The sequence below is a fragment of the Myotis brandtii genome, unplaced genomic scaffold (genome assembly GCF_000412655.1).
Source record: "Myotis brandtii unplaced genomic scaffold, ASM41265v1 scaffold112, whole genome shotgun sequence".
Lineage (NCBI taxonomy): Eukaryota > Metazoa > Chordata > Mammalia > Chiroptera > Vespertilionidae > Myotis > Myotis brandtii.
The window spans coordinates 203,571-231,236 of record NW_005353838.1 but is presented as its reverse complement, the minus strand read 5'-3'; the positions used below and the strand labels follow the sequence as shown (position 1 = coordinate 231,236).

The 27,666-nt window shown below is 37.1% G+C and overlaps 1 protein-coding gene across 2 annotated transcripts in view; it reads right to left on the bottom strand.

Annotated features, from left to right (window-relative positions):
• CSRNP3 (cysteine-serine-rich nuclear protein 3) overlaps positions 1 to 27,666 on the bottom strand; it is a 195,230-nt gene that overhangs the window by 150,941 nt on the left and 16,623 nt on the right. For both annotated transcript variants that reach the window (XM_014545378.1, XM_014545382.1), the window contains exon 3: positions 1,261 to 1,347. In XM_014545378.1, coding sequence (XP_014400864.1) covers positions 1,261 to 1,273 — 13 coding nt within the window. In that variant the 5' untranslated portion in view covers positions 1,274 to 1,347. The remainder of the gene's footprint in view (positions 1 to 1,260; positions 1,348 to 27,666) is intronic.

Below are 27,666 nucleotides of genomic sequence, written 5' to 3'. Positions count from 1 at the left end.
ATAAAATAAAATAAAATAGATCAAATAAAATAAAATAAAAAAGAAAGTCAGTTAGGTGTGGCTTATAATAGAGCAAAACTCCCATTGGTATAAACTCTCAATATTTTAGCCTACTAAAAGCCATACTGTAAAATAGTGTATAATCCCCAACTCATTCGCATTGGGTTTTAGAATTTATAGAATACTCTTTTATATCTAGCTTGTCCTTTTAATTATTTGTTTCTCGTGTTAATAATAAAACTTGTCTGAATAACATATGATTGGACAATTCTTGAGAACAAAAACCATATCTTACTCATTTTGAAACAACCAAACACTTAGCCCATTGCCTTGCATATGGTAAGTTCCAGACAAATGTGAATGAATACATCTTTGGATCAGTGATGAAAGATACAGACACTGAAAAGAAGCTTGACCAAAGCAATCAAAATCAAAAATCATCAATATGTTTTCATTTAAAATTATGAATATTTTGATATTGAGTCCCACAATATAAAGAAGTCAGAAATCATCCACTTTCTCAGGCCATCCATTAGAATGAACCATTTTAACCTAAATGATAATCCAAACTTCCAAATGAATATTTTTTATTAGTGTATTATAATAAGCTGCTTAATAAAGGAAGGCTTATTTTGGTTTTCCTCTTCAGACTCATGACTCTAAACAGCTTAGAAAAGATCCTTAAATATTCTTTTGCTCATTTATATTGTCATTTTGTTGCAGGCACATGTCCAACAAAAGAACAATTTTTTTGACTGTACTGAGGGGGAGCCATGGAATCTGATTCAAAGAATTTTAGAAGGATTGATGATTAGCTATTTTTAAACAATATGTGTGTGTTTTAGCCAAAGATACAATAGAAAGGTAAAATTTGCTATATAGGTGTAGATTCCTTAACAAATAAGTGAAGCAAATTATAATCTGGTTCTCTACTAAAAATGTATTTTCTTTTAACCATCCCCAATTGCACAAATAATACATTTATGGTATAAAGGGAACTTTTTTTTTCTTTTTTATTTTTTTTATTGCAGGGTCGCTGCGTCCCCTCCTAGGCTACAACCTCCCACCTCCCACCCCAGCGGCCGGTGCTAGGTGGGGAATTTTTTAAATCTTGAAGAGATTTTGTTAAAAATATGTATTTTAAATAAGGACATTTTCCTTATTATATAATTACATGTTAGCAATAACAACTTAGAACAGTTACACAATTATATCTCAGATCTGTAAAAACATGAAAATAATAATGTATGAACTGCTAACCTTGAGATCTCATGAATGCCAGTATCTTCCTGAAGATTATGCCTCTGAAGACATCTTTTCAGTCTGTTGATATCTCCTTATTTTTTCCTTAAAAAAAGAGATTTGTTTCAATATGTTATATTTTCAAACAGTAAAGCTGACTACAAAATGTAAATATGACCTAGAGAAAAATCAATAGAAATCTTGGAATATAAATAAGGCATTAAATATAGTGTGGAATAATTGTACTACACATAATTTAGTGCAGAAAGAATATTCATTCTAGAAGAATGCAGTAAATTTCTAATAATTTACAACAATTTTCATTCATTTACTTACTTGTTATTTAATCAAATATTTCTATGAACAAAAAGTTAAAGTCCTTCTATCTTACTAATTGGTATTACGCTAGATTTAAGTCTAGAAGATTCATATCTTCGAAACACACAAAAATCAAGGAAAATTAACCAAAATGTTACAGCTATATAGGTGATGACAATCACAATGAATATTTATTATATTTTGGGGGGTTTACTTAAGGAATTTAATTCTAAAATTAACTGAAATATTTGTATATTCAGGTTTTAAGATAACTTAGACTTTAATAACATAATTTAAACACAAAATTCTTTAACATAAACATGATTTAAGAAAAATCTTGTTTTTTAAAATTGCAGTGCCATAATTCACAATGATTAATGCAAATATTTAAAGAGGTGATAAAAACCTGGTAGTAATTATACACTTTTACTTTCCTAGATTAAAATGTATATAATCAATTTTTCTAAAGAATTAATAAACTTTCCATTCTAATATGTTAGGTCATGTCCATATACATTGTAAAAATGTAGAGAACCTTGGAAAATGTGGTTCATTTATTGTCTTTCTACAATACTCAGAGATGAACTATCACTGATCATAGCCAATACCAATAGCTGGTGTAGGAATACCATAAATCGGTTACTTAAATGAAGAAATAGGCTCAGTAAGCAACTTATACTGATGTCAGTTTTATTCTTTTATATCTTAAAACTCTTGAGAACATTACCCTCAAATGATGGCATGTAAAGACCACTGAAGCAATAACTTACATCACCTATTGCACTCACTTTGAAGAATAGTTTAGCACATAACTTTTCTGCCTTCTCTGTTAATGATACATATCATGAGATTGCAAGTCAAGCAATTAAAAATCAATGAACAAGCATGCTAACAGATCTCTTCCTTCTCATAATGTGTCCATTAAATACAAACTTTAAAATATTATTTGCAAAATTACAACAAAATACTAAAAATAAATTACATACTGCATTACATATGTCTACAAATGTCATTTATAATCTGAAACCATTTCTTGTTAATGAAAATTAATTCTATTATTTAAATATCATTTTTACCTGTTGAGATATCATTTAAAATTTTATCCCTTCAAAATAAGTTTTTGCTGCTATAAAAATATGGGGAAATTGCTACTAGTTCAATTTCCCTATGTTACAAATAAGGAGACTTACTACTACATATTTGTGACATGTAGCTAAATCTAAAGAAAGAAATTAAGATTTTTTATTATCTACTGTTAAAATTAAAATAAAAAATAATTGTATTTTACAACCAAATAAATAAAGTATTTTATTTAGGCATTTAAGATAGTCTATTGAGGAAAGCAAAAATATTGAGAAATCTAGTGATCTAAATTTACATACCTCTAATTAGCCTGTAATTTACACAGAGGCCAAGGAACCATTGGTGTTAGGAAAAAGGGATTCAAACTCTGACCTGTTGGAAGGTCAAAGATATAAAAATATATCTGATGGACAGAGCTGACCCTAACTGAGGCCAGTGAAGCCCCTGGGAGGGAGTTCATCACAAAGGAAGAAGAATTCTGAAAGAACATGTCATAGTCAATGCAAAGTTCCAAGTATTGGGGATGTGAGGATCGACGCTAGTACTTGGCACAATGTGTAGTAGTTGATGCTGGAAACCATTTCAACCCAGCACCTTGGTTCTGTGAATGTGATTCAGAGGCATTGGCTGTGTGAAACTGTGTGAGGAAGTTCTGCGTACACATGTGAGAAAGAGAATTTGAAGAGTTGTGGTGCTAAGATATCTAGGTCATTAGCACTTGCTCTGAGACCCAGGCAACTCTGGAGAGGTATAATCCCCAGATCTAAGGGCTTTTCCTTTTCCTTTACAAGCCTTTTGGGCCCATCAGAGGCGAATTACACAGGATTGGTGGAAACTGTCATTTTCCTAGAAGCCCATGTTTATGGGGTGGTCCCAACCTGAGTTGGATATCCCCAGCATAGCCTATTATATCACTACTTGAGTGGGACCCTGGTCCCATGGATTGTCTCAACAGTGACAAGTGTTATCTGGGACAGATTTGTGGATATATGTTACCATCCCATATACTATGAAAAATATTCAAGGAGGGTGACATTTATAAAATACTAAGAACATGTACAGTAACGTAAATGTAATGCTATTCGTCCTCACAAATTTTTTTAGTGCTCATCAAAAGAACCCCAGTTTCTGATTATGAATTCTATGAAAAAGAAAACATACACGAACCTGTGTTATCATTTAGAAATGTCCATCTAACACTTATGGTTCGTATCTGGTCTTTTCTGCTATCTGGGTTCAACTGAGAAATTCCCTGCAAACCAGTTTTTCACTTTCAGAAATTCCTGCAATATTGCAGGGCTAGAGAGAGAGGTGAGCATCACTTCTTGCTCCAGGCCCCTTGGCTTCCTGGTTGCCCCTGGACATTACTGCAAATCACCCTTAGTCCCAGCAGCCATGCACAATGGCAAGGGTCGAGTCACTCTTCCATGTTTATCAACATTGTCTCCAAAGGGCACCGTTAGTAGGTCAGTGTTGCCATATCTTAATCAATAGTCATGCTAGACTTCACTGAGGTCATTAAAGGTCACATCAGCCATGAGTGAGCTATAACTTCAGCTGTGTTGTTTTTAATGGATGATTCAATGATTAACCCTAAGGAAATATAACTTGTTTGAAACACTCCTATCTTCTTCCTGTCTTTAGTGTTTTGTTTTGTTTTCCTGACAAATGCTGGGGGTTTTGAGAATAAACTTGTTAGAGAATCACAGAATTTGAGGCTCCCCACCCCAGCTGATCACTTCTACATGTCTGGAAGCATGGCTCATATCAGTCTATGAACGTAACTGAAGAAATGTGAAATTGCTGTTCAGTGTTTCTAAAGTGATGAGAAGATTTTTAAGTTCAGTATAATAGTTTAATTGCATTTGTTACTGCATCTCAAACTATAATATTGCATCATTACTATGCCTGCAACCAGCAAAAGCATCATTCACTCTGAAGGACAGCTTCCTGACTAAAGCAAAGGACTTAGAGCAAACAAATCTAGCAGGAAAGATAAATCTGAAATGTAAAGTCTGACCCTATTTTTTAAGGGAATAAAACCCACTGACAATCATACTGATTCTATTTAGAATTATTTCATTAGTAACAATTCCATTCCAATTTCATACCTTCATACATGCTGAAGTGCAGTTATCAAAATACTAGAGGCCCGGTGCACAAAAATTTGTGCACTCGGGGGAGAGAGGGGGTCCCTCAGCCCGGCCTGTGCCCTCTCGCAGTCTGGGACCCCTCAGGAGATAATGACCTGCTGGCTTAGGCCTGCTCCCGGGTGGCAGAGGGCAGGCCCAATCCCTAGGTGCAGCCCCTGGTCGGGCTCAGAGCAGGGCCGATTGGGGAGTTGGGGCGCTGCCCCCTGTCATGCACAGCGCAGGGCGAACCGGGAGGTTGCGATGCCACCCTCAGTCACACTCAGGGTACGGCCCCCTGTCACACACAGAGCCGAAGGGCAATCAGGGGGTTTCGGCGCTGCCCCCTGTCACTCACAGAGCAGGGCCCGGGGGGGGGGGGGTTGGGGCACCGCCCCCTGTCACACACAGAGCCGAAGGGCAATCAGGGGGTTTCGGCGCTGCCCCCTGTCACTCACAGAGCAGGGCCCGGGGGGGGGGGGGTTGGGGCACCGCCCCCTGTCACACACAGAGCCGAAGGGCAATCAGGGGGTTTCGGCGCTGCCCCCTGTCACTCACAGAGCAGGGCCCGGGGGGGGGGGGGTTGGGGCACCGCCCCCTGTCACACACAGAGCCGAAGGGCAATCAGGGGGTTTCGGCGCTGCCCCCTGTCACTCACAGAGCAGGGCCCGGGGGGGGGGGGGTTGGGGCACCGCCCCCTGTCACACACAGAGCCGAAGGGCAATCAGGGGGTTTCGGCGCTGCCCCCTGTCACTCACAGAGCAGGGCCCGGGGGGGGGGGGGTTGGGGCACCGCCCCCTGTCACACACAGAGCCGAAGGGCAATCAGGGGGTTTCGGCGCTGCCCCCTGTCACTCACAGAGCAGGGCCCGGGGGGGGGGGGGTTGGGGCACCGCCCCCTGTCACACACAGAGCCGAAGGGCAATCAGGGGGTTTCGGCGCTGCCCCCTGTCACTCACAGAGCAGGGCCCGGGGGGGGGGGGGTTGGGGCACCGCCCCCTGTCACACACAGAGCCGAAGGGCAATCAGGGGGTTTGGGCGCTGCCCCCTCTCACGCTGATCCCGGTGCCGGGAGGCCTCGCAGCTCCGCTGATCCCGCCCGGCAGGGTCACAGATCCGTGTCCCAGACCGCAGACAGCCTTGCCTGCTGCCACCTGCCTTCAGTATGCAAATTAGCCGCCATCTTGTTGCTTCAGGGTGGGGGTCCCGACTGGGGTGCCTGGCCAGTCTGGGTGAGGGGCTGAGGGCCGTTTTCAGGCTGGCGAGCGACTGAAGCTCCAAACCTCTCCTTTTTTTCTTTTTTTTTTATTCTGGCATTTATTTAGCTTCTATGGCTGTCCCTGGAGCTGAGAGCTGGCTTTTTCTCTGAGGCTCGGCTGCTGAAAGCAGGGTTCTGGCCTTTGTTTTCTGTATTCGAAACAATGTTGCGACTCCAGCTCTGAGATCCCGGCTGACTGACAGGAGGTTTCTGGGGTTTTGTTTATCTTCTATAAGTGTTACAATGTTTCCAACTGAAGCTCAGAGGCCAGCAAGGCAGGCGGGGAACGTTGGAGTCCTCTGTCACTGAAGGAAGCAAGCCTCCCTGTTCGCATCAGCTGCCTGGCTGCTGGCCGCCATGTTTCTCTTTTATTAGTGTAGATTAGTGTAGATATGCAGCAATCAATTTACTTATTTAACAAACAAAAAATGAATTTCCATTTTTTCCTAACATGTGTTGAACTATAATAAAACAGTGTCACATGACCCAAAAAGTTTCTAAAATGATGGTAGTACTTAGTCATCCTATTTCAGTAAGTGGACAGGAGTTATTAAAACAAATTAAATCCAGTCCTCTTTAGGCTATTTATATATCAGGTGGTCACCATGTTGTTCTTCCACTCAATCAGCTGTGCTTGAAAGTGCAAAAAATTCTCCAAAATTGTTCAGATATATCTCTGTAAAGGCATACGAAAAGACTTCACTGGGAATTTGTAAGAATTTTAGATGTAAGTTTAAGTAAAAATGTAAAAACCCAAAGAAGCATATAATTTATCAAAAAAATGGTAAATTAGCAAGACTGAACCAAGAAGAGGTACAAACTTGCCTAGACAGAGTATCCTAAAAGGATTGAAAAAGTGTTTGAACATCGAAAGAACAAACAGGATCAGCAGGGGACAGGGAAGCTTTTAATAACGTTTGCAACAATGGTCTCCAAATTGTTTAGATCATACACTTTGCCAACAAAAAAGCTTCTTGACCTCTACACATTTTTCACTCATGCTGCTCATTTTCACACTTCCCCACTTACTCAATTTAGGGTCCATCATTCAACATGGTAGTTTCTCCTTTACATATACAATCACTTCCAAGGCCTTTCTCTCTCTTCAAATCAGTCTGACAAAAATAAAATGACCTAGTTAAAAGTTCAGCTATCTTCCTTCTATGAACCTACTCCTAGTAGCTGAACAGATGATTACAACTAGAGAAAATGTAGACTATGGCATTACTGGCATAACTACTGATAATATGATAAAGACCTTTAAGTGCGTCCCTGATCATCTTATCATATTTCCCTTATTAATTCATACTTCAACTCTATGATACTACTAAAAGAGGCATCTGTGCTTCTTTTCCACTCTTCAACATTTCTTTCCATCTCCTTTCTCTCTGTTTATGATATAGCTTCTAAAAAAAAATTTAAGAACCATGATTCAATTTCGTCTTCTCACCACTATATCCTACATATCCTTGATATTTCTACTTGTCATCAACCTTCAATCCTGTAATAAAGGCGAAACTGTTCTCTCCAATCTAAGGTAAACTGTTTCCCTGAAGCCTTGGATTCCATTTTTTTCTCACCAATTTTAGGTCTTTGTTACTTCAATAATCCCCTTTCTCTCCTACATTGTCATTTTTTTCCTTCATATTACTGGATAATTTCCATCTGTCTGCAAATATATTGTAATGTCTCCCAACTTAAAAAAAAATTCTTTTATATCAATTCCCTATCTCACTTTCACCTTATTTCTCCACTGTACTTTATAGCAACTTCCTAAAAGAGAGCATTCTCCATTCCTCAGATAAAATTCTATGTTGAACTCCCCAAAATTAGATTTCATTTTCACAGCTCCACTGAAATAGTACTATTAAGGTCAGAGGTAAAATTGGATATTGCCAAATCCAATGGTAAATTTTTAGTCTTTATCTTCCTTAATGTCTCAAGAGAGTTTGACACAATCACATTCATTTTCTTGAAATATTTCTTTTACTTGTTTCTAGGATTCTGTACAGGAGATAGGCTTGTCTGCTACCTCATTTACTGCCCTTTCTCAACCTCCTTGCCTGATTTCTTCCCCTCTTACTAACCTCTAAATCCTGAGGTCTGAGACTTTTTTGACTTTTTCCTAGGAAAGCAGATCTTATGTCTTTTAATAGCACCATTTATTTATGAGTCCCAAATTTAGATCGCTAATCTGAACCTCTTCTCTGAGCTTTATATTCTTTTTATTTTTTTTAATTTTTTACTGATTTTTAGAGAGGAAGGAAGAGAGAGGGAGAGAAAGAAACACCCTGGTGAGAGCAGAACATTGATCAGCTGCCTCCTCCACACCCCCGACAGGGATTGAGCCCAACCCAGGTGTATGCTCTGACTGGGAATTGAACCTGCCACCTCTCCTGCATAGGACAACACCCAATTAACTGAGCCACACCAGCCAGGGCATCTGAGCGCTATATTCTTGTCTGCACTGCCTACATTACAGCTCCATTTGAATGGCTATTGAGCTTTACAAGCTTAATATATCAAAACAAAATAATAATAATGAAAAGAGGGAAGGTAAGATGGAAGGAAAGGAGGAAGGAAGGAAATAACATGCTCTAGAATTTCTCTTCTAACTCAATCTTTCCCATTTTAGTAAATGGCATCACTGCTTACCCAATGACTCATATTAAAAACCTAGCTCAGTGATGGCGAACCTATGACACGCATGTCAGAGGTGACACGTGAACTCATTTTTTGGTTGATTTTTCTTTGTTAAATGGCATTTAAATATATAAAATAAATATCAAAAATATAAGTCTTTGTTTTACTATGGTTGCAAATATCAAAAAATTTCTATATGTGACACGGCACCAGAGTTAAGATAGGGTTTTTCAAAATGCTGACATGCCGAGCTCAAAAGGTTTGCCATCACTGACCTAGCTCCTTGAGAGATGGCTTATTCTACGATTGCAGCAGGATAGATACCAGATGAACCTGTAGCATCTTATAGTGATGGAAAGTAAGAAGGAAAAAAAACATAGGTATTGGCATGTCAAAAGGACCCAAGAACTGACCTGAAAATACTCTCAATAGTCAAAGCTGGAATAATCTAAACAATAAAATTAATGATAGTATTAGATTATAACCCAAAGAATCAATATAAATATTCATGAGTCTATACTGATATAAATAAATGACCGAATAAGTAATTAAGAGATAAGCAACAAAGCTTCCTTACAAAAGACTTACAAATATATATGTAGATACTCTCCCCACTTCCAGAAATAGAACTTGATCCCCAATCTCCACCGTAAGTGTGAGCTGCATTTAGTAATTTACTTTCAAAGAATAGATAATGGAAAAAGGACAATAGTAATGTTACAATGGAGAAACCTGGCAGGTACCATCTTAATTAAATGACTCACATTATTATCACCAGTGATGCATCATGCTGATATCATTTATTCCCTGATATTATTTGATACAAAAAGGCAAGCACTTTACATCTGTGGCATTCTTCCTTCAAATCCATAACTCAAGTCTAATAATGAGAAAATACCAGAGAACAATAAAATTGAGGAATATTCTAATTATGCTTTTCAAAAAAGTTCTGGTCATGAAAAGCAAGGAAAGACTGAGAAACTGCCACAGATGAGGAAACTAAGGAGCCGTGACTAAACTTGATATGCTGTCCTTAAGTAGATCTGAGGATAGAAATGGATAAACTATGAAATCTGAAGAGCCTGTGGTTTGGTTAATAGTACTACTAGTATATACCAATGTTAAATTCTTTGTTTGGGCAAGTGTACCATGCTTATGTAATACTAGAGACCCGGTGCACAAAATTTGTGCACAGGAAGGGGGCGGTCCCTCAGCCTGGCCTGCGCCCTCTCACAATCTGGGACCCCTCAGGGGATGTCCGACTGCCGGTTTAGGCCTGATCCAGCAGGGATCCCTGTGGGATTGGGCCTAAACTGGCAGTCGGACATCCCTCTCACAATCTGGGACTGCTGGCTCCTAACCACTCACCTGCCTGTCTGATCACCCCAACCACTCTGCCTGTCTGTCTAATTGCCCCTAACCACTCCCTTGCCTGCCTGATCACCCCTAACCACTTGCCTGCCTACCTGATTGCCCCTAGCCCCTCTGCCTGCCTGCCTGATTGCCCCTAACCACCTCTGCCTCAGCCCCCACCACAGCAGCTTTGTCTGGAAGGACGTCCATAATGACCTCCGGAAGGTCGTTTGGCTGTCCGGTCTAATTAGCATATTATGCTTTTATTATTATAGATGTTAACATTGGGGGAAGCTGAAAAAGGGTCTATGGTAATTAACTGTGTGCTGCTTTTGCAACTTTTCCAGTAATCTAAAATTCTTATGAAATAAAAGTTTAATTTAGAAAACCCATGAATTATTTATGTTTATCTCCTTCTCTTAAAGCTCACATCCAAACAATCAGTACCTTCTGTCAGCTCTACCTTTAAGATGTATTCTGTATCTGACCACTTCTCAACAAGTTCCCTCATCTCTCACTTCTACTACCAAACAATAACCTCTGACTTGGTCTCTTTTCCTTCTCCATTGACTGTTTACAGTGTCAGACACCTTGCTGACATCTCATGTTTGCTCTTCTTTCTAGAGACCTCCTTCCAATCCAGATATCACATGGCCCACTCCCTCACTTCATCAAGTCTTTATCAAAATAGAATCTCTTTGGAGGGGCCTTTTATGACCATCTTATTTAACAATAGGCATCCCCACCCCTATACCCTAAAACTGCTTTATTTTTCTTCACAGTACATTTATGACCATTTATGACATCATATTATTTACATATATGTTTATTATTCTTTTTGACTACTAACGTAAAGATCATGAGGGCAGAGATCTTATCTCATGGATGAGGAAATAAATACCTATTGCTTGGGACTTATGGATAAAAGTGAAATTATACCCAAACCTGGTAGAAGTATGACTTTTGCTGCCTTTTTGAAAAAACAATGTACCAATATCTAATAAGCTAATTCTCCCACTTTTAGAAATTTATTCGATAAAAAGTAAAGCACTAGTATGTAAGGACATTTTCAAAAGAACATGTATTATAGCCTTGTTCCATAGTGTCATAAAAACTAAGCTGAAACAAATGAACACTTATATGGAAAGACTGATTAAAATGTGATATATTCATACTTTGGAATATTGTGCAGCCATTAAAAAGAATAAAACAGCTCAGATTGTGTGTCTCAGCAGTTGAGTGTTGATCCATCAACCAAAAGGTCGCTGGTTTGATTTCTGGTCAAGGCACATACCTTGGTTTTGGACTTGATCCCCAGTAGGGGGCATGTAGAGATAGCCAATCGATGATGTTTCTCTCTCATCGACATTTTTACCTCTCTATTCCTCTCCCTTCCTCTCATTAAAAAAAGAAGAAAACAGAGCTATAACAAATAATGTAGATAATTGTCATCAGCTATTGTTTAATGAAACAAATCAAGTTGAACTAAAATGTATATGATACAGTCCATTTTTGATAAAAATTTTGTGGGAATATGTATATACACTGAGTGGTCAGATTATTATGACCACCTGATGTTTGTAGGCAAATTAGCTATAATTTTGCGCTAAAGTTCCTAAAGGGCCAGGCCATTATAAATAGGGAAGCAGGTTGTTTACCACGACAGTAGAAGTGATTTTTTTCTGAAGATATGGATAAACAACGAGATTTTTTTAAATTCTTTATTAGTTCCCACACACTCATGCTCTCATCCCCCTGTTGTCCATGTCCATTGGTTTGGCTTATATGCATGCATACAAATCCTTTGTTTGATCTCTTCCCCTTGCCCCCTCCCTCCCCTACTTTCCCTCTGGGGATTAATAGTCTGATCGCTGTTTCTCTGTCTTTGGATCTGTCCCTGTTCATCAGTCTATTGTTCTCTATATTCCACAAATGAGTGAAATCATGAGGAATTTATCTTTCTCTGACTGGCTTATTTCAACGAGATTTAACAGCCTTTGAACGTGATTATGTTTGTCTATGATTATATGATATTGAAAAAAACATAAAAGAATATAAATTAGGTCAATAAGAGTTCCCTACCAGAGCAAGAGATGTGGATGAAGGACAAATAGTTTAAAAAAAGAAAAAGCCAAGTAAAATAAAAATAATAAAGATAGGAGGGAGGAAGGGAAAGAGAGAAAACATTAAACAAATTCTGTGATATGATATTTATGACCTCACATAAAAATTCATGTGTCTTCATGAAGGAGAATTATTTAAGGAAATCAATTTTGAAGCACAGAATGATTTTTGGACACTGGGCCCACAGTTTTCTCATGCAGAAACCAACTTTTAAATATAAAATTGATTTCAGGGCTCCTTAATCTCAAATAGAAAATAGAGAATTGCTGCTAGAATTGATCAGATTCCCAGGAAATGCATAAATTCTTACAGATGGTCCTAGCTAAATTTCAGACTATGATAGTCAGTGTGCTTTATGCTCAGCTTCAGAAAATAGAAATCAAACCTAAAAAAAAAGTAAAAAAGCAATATCCACTCAGATGATTAAAAGAAGAAGATCTCAGCATTTGCACCCTCAACTTTTAATGAAGCAGCCTCTGGTTTTGTATTTTGTAAGTAAGATAAGTAAAGGCATTTAAAACAACATGTGATTGATAGTAGATCTTTAATGTACTAGTTCTCTTTATTAACCAGAAAAAGAAGTGATAGGATATTTATAAATTTAAAATGCAACTGGCTTGAGCTATTCCTGATATTCACTTATGAAGAATTTTATTATACAGTGATGTTTTAAAAAAATTAATTTGGATCTTCATATTCATTAACAATGGATTCAAAGGAATCCTATATAATAAAAGCCTAATATGCTAAGTGTCTGGACATCTGGTTGTCCTTTTGTCCATTCAACCAATCAAAGTGTAATATGCTAATGATATGCTAAGGCCATTCAACAGCTCACTATGATGTGCACTGATCACCAGGGGGCAGACACTCTGACTGGTAGATTAGCTTGCTGCTAGGGTCCGTCTGATTGGGACTGAGCAAGACAGGCCGGACATGCCCTGGAGTCCTCCCACAGTCCCTGGCTGGCCAACCTCCTGTGTCCCTCCCCAACCCCTATCGTGCACTGGTGGGGTCCCTCAGCCTGGCCTTCGCCCTCTCGCAATCCAGGACCCCTCAAGGGATGTCGGAGAGCTGGTTTTGGCCTGATCCCACAGGCCAGGCCGAGGGATCCCACTGGTGCACGAATTTGTGCACCAGGCCTCCAGTTACTAATAAGATAGTCATTATTATTGGCCACCCAATGTTTTTCTACTTCTCATTTTTTTTCTGGTAACACACTCTGTATCTCCCTTTTTATTACAAGAATTGGTAAATAAATGAGATTTAGCCAATCAAAGGACCTTATCCCTTGGCCACAGTGATTGGTTCAGTGAAGGACATTTGACCCATGCTAGAGTTGTCAGTAAGGGTTCAGCTCAGAAAACTGTGCCAATGTTAGCTGGTCCAATGGAATAAATTTCATGTAGTGAACTACTTATAAGGGCTTTTTAAGAGCTAAAATGCCAAACAAAATAGAGAAAACAAAGGAACTCAGAGCTTAGCAACAGTAGGAAGATGCTGACACCCTCCAGCTGGAGGCACAAAAAGAAGGAGTGATGTCACTAGAGCTCAATACCTGGTGCTCCCATTGGGAGCCAGACCTGTGAGGAGGCTGTTACATGGGGATTGGGGCCACAAAAGCAGTGTTCTTACAACAAGGCCCAGGACCATGGAGAAGGGGCAGTGGCCACCTGCAGCATGAGTGAATGGGCTGGAATTTTCTGGTTTATCTTTTAATCCTGCTCTCCATTGTCCTACCAGTGCCTATTATTGGCTGAATCCATATGTAATTCAGTAGGCAAGGCAGTCAGGAAATGCAAATTTCAGAGGAAGGGCAGAGACTGGATCTAAACACAATTGACACATTAAGACAATCCTCAGAAAGGCAGAAGATATTTCACCACCTAACCTGTTGGAGCCAGGGATAAAAGAGGCCGCATCTTAACTTCAAGAACATAGCTGGGAAGATGTGTATGTCTATGTGGAGGCAGATATCACCCACGGATCACTGGGGAAAGCCATAACTTCATATGCTGTAGGAGAAAATGGGGCCTTCCAAAGTGAGAGGAGAGCCAAGTCCTGGGGTGGGGGGGGTGGGTGGGGAGAACACTGAAGTCATCATTTGAATCCCAGATCCATTTTTGCCTGGTATGACCTCACCCCTGTCTTTCTCAGTTACATGAACGAAGATATCTATTTTTTGTTTAAGCTAGATTGTGTAGGGCTTTTTTCACTTGCAAAAAAAAGTCTTAACATAACCTTGATTATTAACAACATTTTAAAGAAGTGCTAGGACAAATGCTAAGTATTACCAGTAAAATAAATGAAAGAATGGGTATAGTCATGTTTTACCAATAAAAGAAATTAAGCAAATATGGTTATGTTGACTGGTCTTGGTTTACTGTAATACTGAATGAATTCTCTCTTTTTTTAAAATTAAATTTACTGGCGTGACATTGATTAATAAGATCATATAGGTCTCAAGTGTACATTTCATAGAAATGTATCATAGAAATGTATACACTATCTCTTATATCTCAAATAGGAAATTTAAATTAAAAAAATGTAAATATAAAATACTTTCTCCCAACCTTTTAAAATAGAGGAGTCAGTTGATTTCTTTGATTCATGTCTGGTAATCAGACTACAAAGATTACAGATCAGTGCCAGATGGAGGTTATCAAATAAGAATTGGCCACAAAGAAACAAAAATGTATTTAATGTTAAGTTACAGATACAATATGTGGGATGGTGAACAGCAGTTTTATCCTCTTTTAATCTACCTCAACAATCTAGGAGAGTTTTGTGTTTTTTTTTAAATAAATGGATGATTACCTTTTAACCCATTTGCAAAAAAGTTAAAGGAGGCCTGATCAACCCTGCATGTATTTATTTGTACTGAAAACTAATGTTTCTAAATTCTCCTTCTTTCACATCAAGCAATATCTAAAAACTGTTTCATTTTCTCCACATTTTCACCAACATTTGTTATCTCTTGTCTTTTTTATAACAGCCATCCTGACAGGTGTGAGGGGATGTCTCGTTAACATTTTGATTTGCATTTCCCTGGAGATTAGTAATGTTGAGCATCTTCTCATATAATTTATATTACTTAGGTCCTTTGCCCATTTTCTCATTGATTGTTTGTTAAAGAGTTGCACATGGTCCTTATATACTTTGACTATTAACCCCTTATCAGATATACGGTTTGCAAATATCCCCTCTGTTCTGTAGGCTGCCTCTTCATTTTGCGGAGGGTCTCATTTGCTGTGCAGAAGCTTTTCGGTTTGATGGAGTCCTACTTGTTGATTATTTTTTTGCTATTGTTTTCCTGTGTTTTTAGTGTCATATCAAAACTCATTGCCAAGATGGATATCAATGAGCTTTTACCCTATTTTCGTCTACAGGAGCTTTACAGTTCCAGATATCACATTTCAGTCCTTAATCCATTTCAAGTCAATTTTTGTGAATGTTGTAAGACAGGGGACCAGTTTTATTCTTTTTCTTGTGACAATCCAGTTTTCCTATACAATTCATTAAAAGATTGTCTTCTTTCTCCATTGAGTATTTTCATTTCCCTTCTAAAATATTAGTTGACCATATATGCATGGGTGTATTTCAGGGGTGCTTATTCCATTCCATTTATGCCAGAACCATACTATTTTAATTGCTATAGCTTTGTAATAGTTCAAAATCTGATGAGTGATACCTCCAGCTTTGTTCTTTCTTAATGAAGCATATTTTTTAATGGATTTTAAAATAATGTCAAACATTTTTAAGGATCCCTTAATGCGCACACATTTGACCCTCATATGCACTTAAATAAATTACTTTGTGTTAGAGTCAAAGGCAATAGTCATTTTATATTAGAAAACATTTTCTTCAGTTCATCATATTAATAGGTCAAAGAAAAAATAGGATTATTCTGATATGTACTAATAAGGAATTTGATGAAACTTCACATTCATTATCAACTAAAAACTCTTAATAGGATAGCTCTTTAAGTAAGATAAAGGATATCCTATGGCCGAATTAAAGAAAGCATTTCTATTAAAAGAAATAAAAAAAATGCCTTGTCTAGTACCAAATATAATCTGCTAGGACTCATATTAAAAAAACCTCATTCATAATAGGCACAAAATATTTTTAAAACTTACAGGCTCTCCCTGATCAGCATGGCTCAGTTGGTGGGGTGTCGTCCCATGCACCAAAAGGTTGCAGGTTTGGTTCCCAGTCAGGGTACATGCCTGGGTTGCAGCCTCCATCCCTAGCAGGGGGCATTGCAGGAGGCAGCTGTTTAACGCTCACATTGATGTCTCTCTCTCTCTCTCCCTCTCCCCTCCTCACTCGTTAAAAGTCAATAAATATAAAAATAAAATCTTAGGGAGTCAGCAAGGAAAATGTACTGTAAATGAAAAGCACAAAACTCTACTGTGGGTCAAATATCAGTTAAAGATGAAAGATAGCTGGCATTCCTGAACGGAAGGGTAATATGGTAAAAATGTCAATCTGCATTGTGGCTCAAATAAAGTATAAAATTTAATGTAATTCTAATGGCATAGAAATGGTTTGTTTGGAAATGTGAGAATATTCTTTTAAATTTTAAATAATCATGTGAAAATAACTTATAGAGTTTTTAAAGGGTATGGTAGTGTATTGTGTTTTTATTTATAGTAGTGGGTCAGGAAAATTTGGAACTCCTATGTGAGATAATAAAACTTACAAGAGAGCCATAATATAAAACTATTGTTAGATTAGGAAAATCATCCAGATCATGAAGTAGAAAGGAAACCAGACACCGATTCTATGGTATGTAAGAACTTAGTTTAAGAATAAGAAGCGAATTTCAAATCAGTAGAAAACATTTGATTATTCAATACATGATTTTTTAAAAATTTGGAAAATAATCTATTTCACACAATATGTCAACATAATTTTCGAATGGTCTAAAGATTTACATATATAATACACACTTATGAAAGTTCTAGAGAAGATTATTTGTGTGCAATTACTTTTGGGAGCAGAGAAGATCTGCCAAAGCATTTCCTAATGGCCAAATCCACATAAACATATTTTTATGGCAAACATAGATTTAAAAGACAAAAAATATATATGTACACAGAAACAAAGGAACGAGAAGGAAGAGAGAGAGAGGGAGGGAGGGAGGGAGGGAGAGAGAGAGAGAGAGAGAGAGAGAGAGAGAAAGTGAGTAACCTGAGAAGCTGTTAGAGAAATAGGCAGCAAGAATTATATTAGTGAAAAATTCTAGAAAGCTTTATAATGAATGAATATGATGTCTTGTTAGGCTAAAATATATGAACACAAATGAGAAGACATAGATATTTGAAACATTGAATAACATATATATAACAAAAAATATTCATAATTCTACTATCCATAAAAATTTTCTCTTGTTTTCTATATTTCTATAGAAAATATGTCTCTTTTTACTAGTACTTCTGTATCTTATTACATTTATACCTTATACATAAGACTTTAAAAATGGGATAATACTGTAATATAATTTTATAATATAACTAATGTGAACATGTTTTTATGGCAAGAGATACATTTGCTCAACTGTTTTTATTGGCAACATAGTAATCTATTGTATTGGTTTTCATAGAAATTATCATCATAAGAAAAAATACTGAAAAACACTCATCCTTACAGTTGAGTTTTTTTAAAATATATTTTTATTGATTTCAGAGAGGAAGGGAGAGGGAGAGAGAGATAGAAACATTAATGATGAGAGAGAATCATTGATTGGCTGCCTCCTGCACATCCTCCACTGGTGACTGAGCCCACAACCTGGGCATGTGCCCTGACCAGGAATCAAACCATGACCTCCTGGTTCATAGGTCGATGCTCAACCACTGAGCCACGCCAGCCAGGCAATATAGTTAAAATTTTTGATATATTTAGCTTTTCAAAGTAATAAATGAGTGTTAATATATTGATTCAAAATACCTATCTCAATGCTCCATTCTTAAAATATTGAATTTTAATTTAATAAATTTAAAGGTCGGTAAAACTATGCAGGAAGTTTAAAAAGTGATTTTATTTATACTGGCAATATTGTATGCAAAAATTGGGAACTTCATGAATATCTGACATGAAAAAGTTTTTTCCTTGGATTTGTGCATATTGAAGAAGATTTTAATTGTATCCAACAATATTAATTTCTATACATTTATCTTATTTCAGTTCACTCATCATTTTTTAAGATGACAAAAATAATTTGATTAATTAAGTCAAATAATTTCTGGAAAAAAGTCATGAACATGCCAACCAAAATAAACTTATTTAGTACCTAATGTTGTGAGAATCAAATGAAATAATTTGTTTAAAGCATCTAGCACAATGCCTAGCAGATGACAAAATTATTGCATACAATAAAGCTTGCTATTATGATTATTACCATTCAGTAATGTAGGGAAATATAGAACGCAGTCCTTGTCATCAAGAAGCTTAAACTAACTGTAATTATAAATTTCAACCATTTCTATATTCTAGCTGCAAAGCTAGTAAATGCTTAAAAAAAAGTAAGAGCTATTCTGTTAAAAATAAAAAGGTTTATTTATGGTGTGCTTACCATTTTTTTATTCCATTTATTCTTTAATTTTTCATCAAACAATTTGTTGATCTTATATTGAGGGGGATTTTAAAATATATATGCTTCTTTATTAATGTCCATAAATTATTTATTCAAGTTTATTCCCTAGAAATTATTTTGCAGTCTCTCCAACTTGATGCATTTAAAAAAAAAATCTAGGCCTAATATATGATATATGTATATATCTTATTAGCCAGGATCTTAGCATAACATTTAATTTCAGTACTGATTGTGACCACCACAATTGTCAGCCTAATCATCAATTATTGTTTTTAAAAAAATATATTTTTATTGAATTCAGAGAGGAAGGAAGAAGGAAAGAGAGCTAGAAACATCAATGACAAGAGAGAATCATTGAGCGGCTGCTTCCTGCATGCTCCCCTCCCTGAGGATCGAGCCTGTAACTGGGGCATGTGTCCTGACTGGGAATCAAACTGTGACCTTCTGGTTCATAGGTCAACATTCAACCACTGAGCCACACTGGCCTGGCTCATAAATTCTTTTGGTAGTATAACACCCTTAAAATGTGTGTATGTCTTGTATATATATATTATATATAATTTACAGGGAATCCCAAAAATGTATACACACTTTGAATAATTATTAATTCCAATGATTTAAATCTGAAAAGAAAGAAACATCAATTGAGCTATCAGCAGTTAAAGTGTATATATATTTTTAGGGGACACCATGTATGCTATATAGTATAACACCATCATTTTGGCTTGAAGAGAATAGTACACATTTCATATTAAAATATATATAAAATGATGTCATAGAAACAGCAAACAGTAGAAAGTCAGATATGACATAGCATGATAATGGACGACATCTTTAGGAAAATCATGAAATAAAACAGGCTATGTTAGAAAAATTAACTATGTTTAAAATTAATAGTTACTATTTCTTCCAAATTCAATTCCTCAAAGATGGAATTAAATACCACCAACTCTGTCATTGGTAAGATTTAGAGTATATATGTTTTTTATAATATAGAAGTTACAGGTATTAGAGAAAATTTAAAGATGAACTATATCAAGTATTTTTTATTGTGAATACTTAAAATAATTTTATTAATATGATTTAAAACTAAAATCTGTACATTTTCATGTTACAATATTTCCACTAACATTATCATCCAATCATGGCATAAAAACATATAGTGTCACATTCATTTCACATCTCCACAATGTCAAAATCAAGGGGACCCACTGTTACATTTCAGTAAGAAATACCTAATGCTTTTAGCACTGGCTAGCAACCTTCACCAGCCTTCATAGTGATTTGGAAATTGTTTTCATAGAGTTTGGGATATTTCTTGGAAGGAAGGGTAGTCATGCTACCTTCCACTTTAAGGATTTTAAAGTGATTTCATAGTTCATTGTATAAAACAAGTTTCATAATATTTCATTCAAGTTCCTAGAATTGTAAATTATATAAATCAATCTTTATTACTGCTCTATTAGTATAATATTTGTGAGAGAAGATAAAAGCAAATGCAACAAATTCAGTGTCCATTTCAGGTTTAACTGCAAACACTTTCCCACCTGAACATTAAATACCATTTAAAGAAAGTGACTTTCTAGTTTTTACATGTAGGCTTGTGTTAGAAAAGCAAATATTTATATTTTATTATATTTATGATGATTGCTCTTTCTTCATTACATTTAAAAAACTACACTTTTAACCCTAACCTAACTCTCAGTGGAATTCAGTAAATTTGAGACATTTCATTATTCAATTTCATGCTAGATCATCACTATAGCTGAACACATAAAACATATTGTACAACAATTCCAAGGCCCTTTTAATTTCCTAATTTCTCAGGCAAAAGAGAAGGGACAGTTTTAGAGTATAAACAAACTTACCAGAGTGAAATGGTTAAATATTGCAGCCAATGCAGAAATAGCACTAATTGCCTCCTTTTCCTCTCTCTTTCTTTAAAGCAGGACCAGGTTTAATTCTTTTCTGTGTTACATGCTTACAAATATACTTCCCTTGAGCTGTCAGAAAGCATCAGATTGCCTGATCTGCATGATGAATTTTAAAATCTTTTCAGAAACACAAGGACATTTGCTTCAGGCATTATGGTTTCATCATCACTATCATAAACAAGTATAAGCCAACCAATCTCTGGTATTCAAACCAAAGCCAAATGGTACTTTGAAAATGGTTAGTAGAATTGTAATTATCTGAATTCACTTGAATCCATTTTTTAAGTCATGATATTTTGAAGTTGGGCAATCGTTTCTTTATTGCCATGGCCACTCCTAGGTGACCCCAAAATAAAAATGTGATTCTTATAGAGAGGTTTAGAAAATGCAAATACTCTCAGAATATTTGTGAATAAATTACACTGTAAGATAAAAATATTCTGGTGACTAAAGTAAAGATGGTGTCTTTAATATTTAATAACAACTTTAATTCTTGCGCTCTTTATAAAATACTGCCACAATATCAATTCCATCTTGAATATCCTGAGTAAATCATAGATGTGGGAAATTGGAAGATTTTCTATGATATATGTCAGATTTCATAATAATAGAGCCTTATCCCTTGAATGACGTGTGAAATAATATTATTAACCAATATCACCAAGACTACTTTTACATTTATTCTTTTGTGAAGCTGAGAGTTAAAAGCACAAGCTGAGTCCAGCCGGCATGGTTTACTGGTTGAGCATCGACCTATGAACCAGGAGGTCAAGGTTCGATTCCTGGTCAGGGCACATGCTGGGGTTGTGAGTTGAATCCCCATTGTGGGGCATGCAGGAAGAATCCAGTCAATGATTCTCTTTCATCATTGGTGTTTCTATCTCTCTCTCCCTCTCCCTTCTTCTCTGAAATCAATAAAGATATATTTTTAAAAAACCACAAGCAATAAATGTTTTCCTAGATTCACTATATTGATATATAAAATTTTATTTGAAATTTAATCCAATTTCATTTTTAAGTTTAAAGCCAAATTTAAGTTTTCCATGGCTTAAAACAAATAAGCAAACATTAACAGCCAATTCTGTACTTAGCCAGCAAATGGAATATAATTACTCCATGCAATCAGAAGCTGTGACTAAGTGACTCTAATCGAAATACAAGGTAAGTGTGTTTCTGAGGTCTTGAATTATTGAACAAGTAAAGTAGGATCCTGGAGTTCAGAGAATGGAAAGACATCATTATCTCTTCTTCCAGAGAGTCCAGGATGCCCATTCACCCCCCAGGCAAAAAGTGGAATGTACAAAACATTTTACTTTTAAAGCAAATGAAATAACCCTCTATTTGTTAGCTGCTATTAAAGATGCACGCTGCATATTTCGCCTCACCTTCCCTTCATTGTAACATTTTCACTTTATCACGAGTAGCATTATGTCACCAAGACAAACCAATTTCCTTCATGTAAATGTAAAAACAACATGTTTGCTGTAAGATATCTCCATCAATGTCAGTGACATACAAGGGAAGTCTCAACAGTCTGCCCTGTCACTTACGGAAAGGGGAAGGCAAATTGTTTATTCACACTCAATTAATTTCTCTGTCTACTATTTCTTTAGCTCATTGAATTTATTCATCAACTTATCACTGGCACAATATTACATCCAGGAGATATCAGCACTTTCACTGGAAACCAACTGAAAAAAAAAAGGCAAAAGGAGATAAGATGCCCATTATCTTTACCAAAAGATAGACTCATTCATTCCCTTTCTAAGAAAAGGTGGCCAAAAGATACAGGCATTTCTTTCACTTGATGACTTGGGTCCCTTAGTAGTCGGTGGTGTAACAGGCCCATCAGAGACAATAGGGATCTATAATCAAGTCCTCTGTTGCTAGCTCACATTTGGATTCTTGTCAAGTTACTCTCTCTGGACCTAGGTCTTCACATTGTATTTTTTTTTCCTTCTGTAAATCAGATTATTTATTCACTTGATTCTTAGATTCACTTGTTGATAGATGCATGTTTGTTGTTCAGAATTTGTATCTTTACCTTTTTCTTCTTCCTCTTCTTAAAGGATACCTTTCAGCATTTCGTATAATACTGGTTTAGTGGTGATGAACTCCTTTAGCTTTTCCTTATCTGTGAAGCTCTTTATCTGACCTTCAATTCTGAATGATAGCTTTGCTGGATAAAGTAATCTTGGTTGTAGGTTCTTGGTATTCATCACTTTGAATATTTCTTGCCATTCCCTTCTGGCCTGCCAAGTTTCTGTTGAGAAATCAGCTGACAGTCGTATGGGTATTCCCTTGTAGGTAATTGAGTCTCTTTCTCTTGCTGCTTTTAAGATTCTCTCTTTGTCTTTTGCTCTTGGCATTTTAATTATGATGTGTCTTGGTGTGGTCCTCTTTGGATTCCTTTTGTTTGGGGTTCTCTGCGCTTCTTGGACCTGTAAGTCCATTTCTTTCACCAGGTGGGGGAAGTTTTCTGCCATTATTTCTTCAAATAGGTTTTCAATATCTTGCTGTCTCTCATCTTCTGGCACCCCAATTATTCTGATGTTTGTACGCTTGAAGCTGTCCCAGAGGCTCCTTACACTATCTTCGTATTTTCGGATTCTTTTTTCATTTTGCTTTTCCGGTTGGGTGTTTTTTGCTTCTTCGCATTTCAAATCTTTGGCTTGATTCTTGCGCTCCTCTGGTCTGCTATTGGGTGTCTGTATAATATTCTTTATTTCAGTCCGTGTATGCTTAATTTCTAGTTGGTTCTTTATCATAGCATCGAGGGTCTCATTAGTTTTCGTGACTCTCTCCTCAAGTTTATTGACAGCTTCTAGCACATTTTTGCAAGCCCTCAAAATTGCGATTTTTAGCTCTATATCCTCCATTTCTGTCATGTTTTTTTGTCTCCGCATTTTTTATGCTTTCTTGGTGCACCCCCTAGTGGTCTTTGTGCGCAGTCTTGTTCTAGTTGAGCCTTGATTGTTGTAGTTAATACTAGAGGGATTTGACCACCAGGCCGACTGGCTGTGTGAATCAGCTGTGTCTGCCGCGGAAAACTTCTGTCCTCTGGGGAGGTGCTAATCTAGCCTTTGCCTGAGGCGATCCGGCAAATGGCTCTGCGCAGGGCTTGGGCGGGGCGGGCTCAACAGGGCGGGCGGAGGGAGCCGTTATGGTGCCCTCAGTCCTGTTCCCAGAGGCTCTGCTTCTCAGAACCCCAGGAACCGCTGCAAACCTCGGAGAGAAAGCTGCCTTCCAACTGATGCCAGACACTCCCGCTTCTCCCGTTTGGGTCCGAGTCCCCAGCGATTCGCCCGTATCTGGAGCTCAGAGTCTGAGACTCCCCCCTGACCGAAAACGACAACCGCGCTCTCAGCCACCAGCCCGCTTTGCGCGCGCACCTCCGCACCTGAGTTTTTTCCACACTGCGCCTCCTCTGAGCCTCGGTGTGCTGTTATTTTTCCTTCTAGTTGAAGAGTCTCTCCTCAGCCAGCCTTCCTGTGGTTCTGGGTGATGTCCGTTCCATCTTTTAGTTGTATTTTTGAAGTGGTTGTTTGCGGCAGCAGTCTGCGGTGTTTACCTATGCCGCCATCTTGGTCCTGTCCCTAGGTTCTGACTCTAGGTTCTTCAGCCAGGTTCTCTCGCTAGGTTCTGTCTTCACATTGTAAAATAAGAGAGTCAGCTTAGATTTTCTCAAAGGCCTTACTATCTCTAACATTCTTTGAATTCAAAATGAGGGTTGATGCTTTACTATTGTTTGTCTTACTTTGTCTTATAGAGCATTGGATCTTCTCAAAATATATAATTAAATTGGTTTTCTTTCTCAATTTGTCCAACTTTATAAAATAATTAATAAGGTTTTATATTGGAGATCAGGCTAAGAATAGCCCACAGTCACAGAAATTCCCCATAGATGACATTTTTCATCTATCTATTCTTCCTTACTCTTCCTCCCTACTGTTTATTCCCAATCCCGGTTCTGAGCACACATTAAATTACAAGTTGTTCAATGATGCCTATCTTCATTTCCTTATAGAGGAGCAAATGGTTCCCTCAAAACTCTGAAAATTCACAAAGAAATGTACATTAGCATCAGTGCTGGAAAAAGCTAATCAAATGTTGCAGCTGTTTTCTTTGCTAGCCTGACTTCTCCTCCATACACACAAGATGTCGCCTCCTCCACAGACTCTCATAATGGTGATGAACCAAAAAAGTTATGACCAGATATCAAAATAGTTATCAAATCGTTTATTTTATAAAGATAAAACCACTCTCTGCTCCATCTTTTGCCCTTACAGGGAATTGTTCAGGTGCTTATTACAAGCGCCTGACCTACAACTTTTTAAACCACCAGAACATCACTTTCATCTGGAAAGAATCTTGAGCCACAATTATAAGACCTGATGGTGTTTAAATGAACATTATAGGTACTTTGTGAACTCACAGCTATAGAAATCAATAGGCATCTTGCATAGAGAAGTCTTGTAATTGATTTTTCCAGCAGAGTCAATTCATAACTTTAGGAGAGGCATAGACACCCGAGAAGTTGTAAGCATGCTGGAGGTTAAACCACAGGTATGTGAAAAATGCTGCACTGCACTAGTTGAGGTGGTATCTCAAAGCAGCAGAGTCTCTAGATTGATGATGTTTTTCAGGAGTGGCTACAAGGAAATACTTGAAAAATACTAGGCAGCTCCTGCAATGCTCCTGGGCTTGGAGAAGGAGAGCTCTTCAAGGTCCATGGAAAATGCAATGAATAGAGTGTTCCTGAGGCTCTTGATTTAAATGTATACTGTTGCTTTTCTAAGGATAAAAATAGCCAGTGGACTTGTTGTCTCCAGTTTCTTTTTTTAAATCATCTGAAATTATAAACATGATGTATTGTACACTTGAAATTTGCCACAAGCATAGATTTCAAGTGTTCTCACCACTACCATAAAAACAAGTAACTGTGAGGTGATGGATGTGTTAATTAGATTCTTATGGTAATTATTTCACAATACAACTTAAATTAAAGCATCATGTTGCACATCTTAAATATGTATAATTTTTATTTGTCAATAAAAGTATAAAAATGAGAATTATCTAAAATTAATATATTTACTCAATAAAGAAATCTAAGCATCATTCAGTGCTCTTCTAAGCACCACTGGTGACAGCAAGATGTGTGCCCTCTGCAAGGTTACAGTCAGTTAGTGGAAGGAGCCAAAGGCTATAGATACATCTCAAACAAAACTTATACCCTCTTCCCCCCAATCCACTGACTGACAATAGCCTTTTTAACGTAACTAGAGAATCTTGTTCTCAAAACAGCTACTGTTTTCTCCTTTCTCCCAAGTGTTCCTTTATCTGCTTCTTATTTTTTATACTTTCTACAAGTTCATAAAAAATAAGTTCTATTTTAGCAAAAAGATAAATAATATACAAGCTAAATATTCTTATAAATTATACCTATTTTTATATTAAATATGTCTAAGAGTGATGAAGGAGAATTCATGAATAGCAAGCAAACTTTTGAATCTTGGCGGGTAGGAAGAAGAGAGTGAAAAATGGAATTTCAGGGGTCACAGAGACACGCTGTATAAACTTCAGTGTGAATTTTATTTTTATTTTTTAAATATATCTTTATTGATTTCAGAGAGGAAGGGAGAGGGAGAGAGTGAGAGAAACATCAATGATGAGAGAGGGTCATTGATTGGTTGCCTCCTGCATGCCCTCTACTGGGGATCGAGCCCGCAACCCAGGCATGTGCCATGACTGGGAATCGAACTGTGATCTCCTGGTTCATAGGTTGATGCTCAACCACTGAGCCAAGCTGGTCAGGAATTCAGTGTGCATTTTAAAAGTTTGCTTTGGTGAGTTAAAAATCCCCAAACACAAATGCCCCCAATAAAAAATGCTAGGGAAAAAAAAAACTATTATGTGGAGTGGGGGAAACAAAACTCTCTTTTGTGTTGGATAATTTTTACCTTTATTTATGGAGCAGCTTCAAAAGGAAGTTACACTCATCATGTTATGAGGGTGACATTATGGGGTTTTTATTGACCTTGTTTAATTTTGCTTTGCATGATGTTAACTCTTCTAAAATCAATTTGGAGATCCTTCTTCCCCTAATGACTGGGGTTGAATGGACATGGAGATGTTGGAAAGAATTCACCGCTTTCAAAATCTTTATATGTGCAGGGAATACCATTTGAAATGACTAGCATTTTAAGTCAGAACATTTCACACTAAGCTAAATAATATTCTTCACAGTAACTGCTTAGGAGAAGTATACACATGTAGAAAGCTTCAGTTGTTGTAGTTCATGAACCTGGCCTTGAGTCTGAGGTTCGCCAGTGTTCGAACATCCATAGAATATCAGGGATTTCAAGGCTTTGATTTCAGTGCAGCCTTCTTTTAAAAATAAACACCATGTTCTCACTTATGAAGTAAATCTGCTGCACTCAGTACCACAAGAATTCCACAATTCATTAACCACTAGTAGCCCAGTACATGAAATTCGTGCACATTAAAAGGGAATTAATTGCCCTAACCTGTTTGGCTCAGTGGATAGAGCATCGGCCTGCGGACTCAAGGGTCCCAGGTTCGATTCCGGTCAAGGGCATGTACCTTGGTTGCGGGCACATCCCCAGTGGGGAGTGTGCAGGAGGCAGCTGATCGATATTTCTCTCTCATTGATGTGTCTAACTCTCTATCCCTCTCCCTTCCTCTCTGTAAAAAATCAATAAAATATATATTTTTTAAAAGGGAATTAATTAGTAGAGATATTTTAATATTGCTATTTGCCCTTTATAATAGAAGTGTGAGAGATGAAAGGTAATTAGTAAAATATATATGAAAATAATATATAAATTTATTAATAAATAAACAGTAACAAAAGGATATAACAACAGAGGCATGATATAAAAACGACAAAAACATGGTATGAAAACAACAGAAACATGATATAAAAACAACAGTGATGCAAACAATGACTGATAAAGTGATTAAA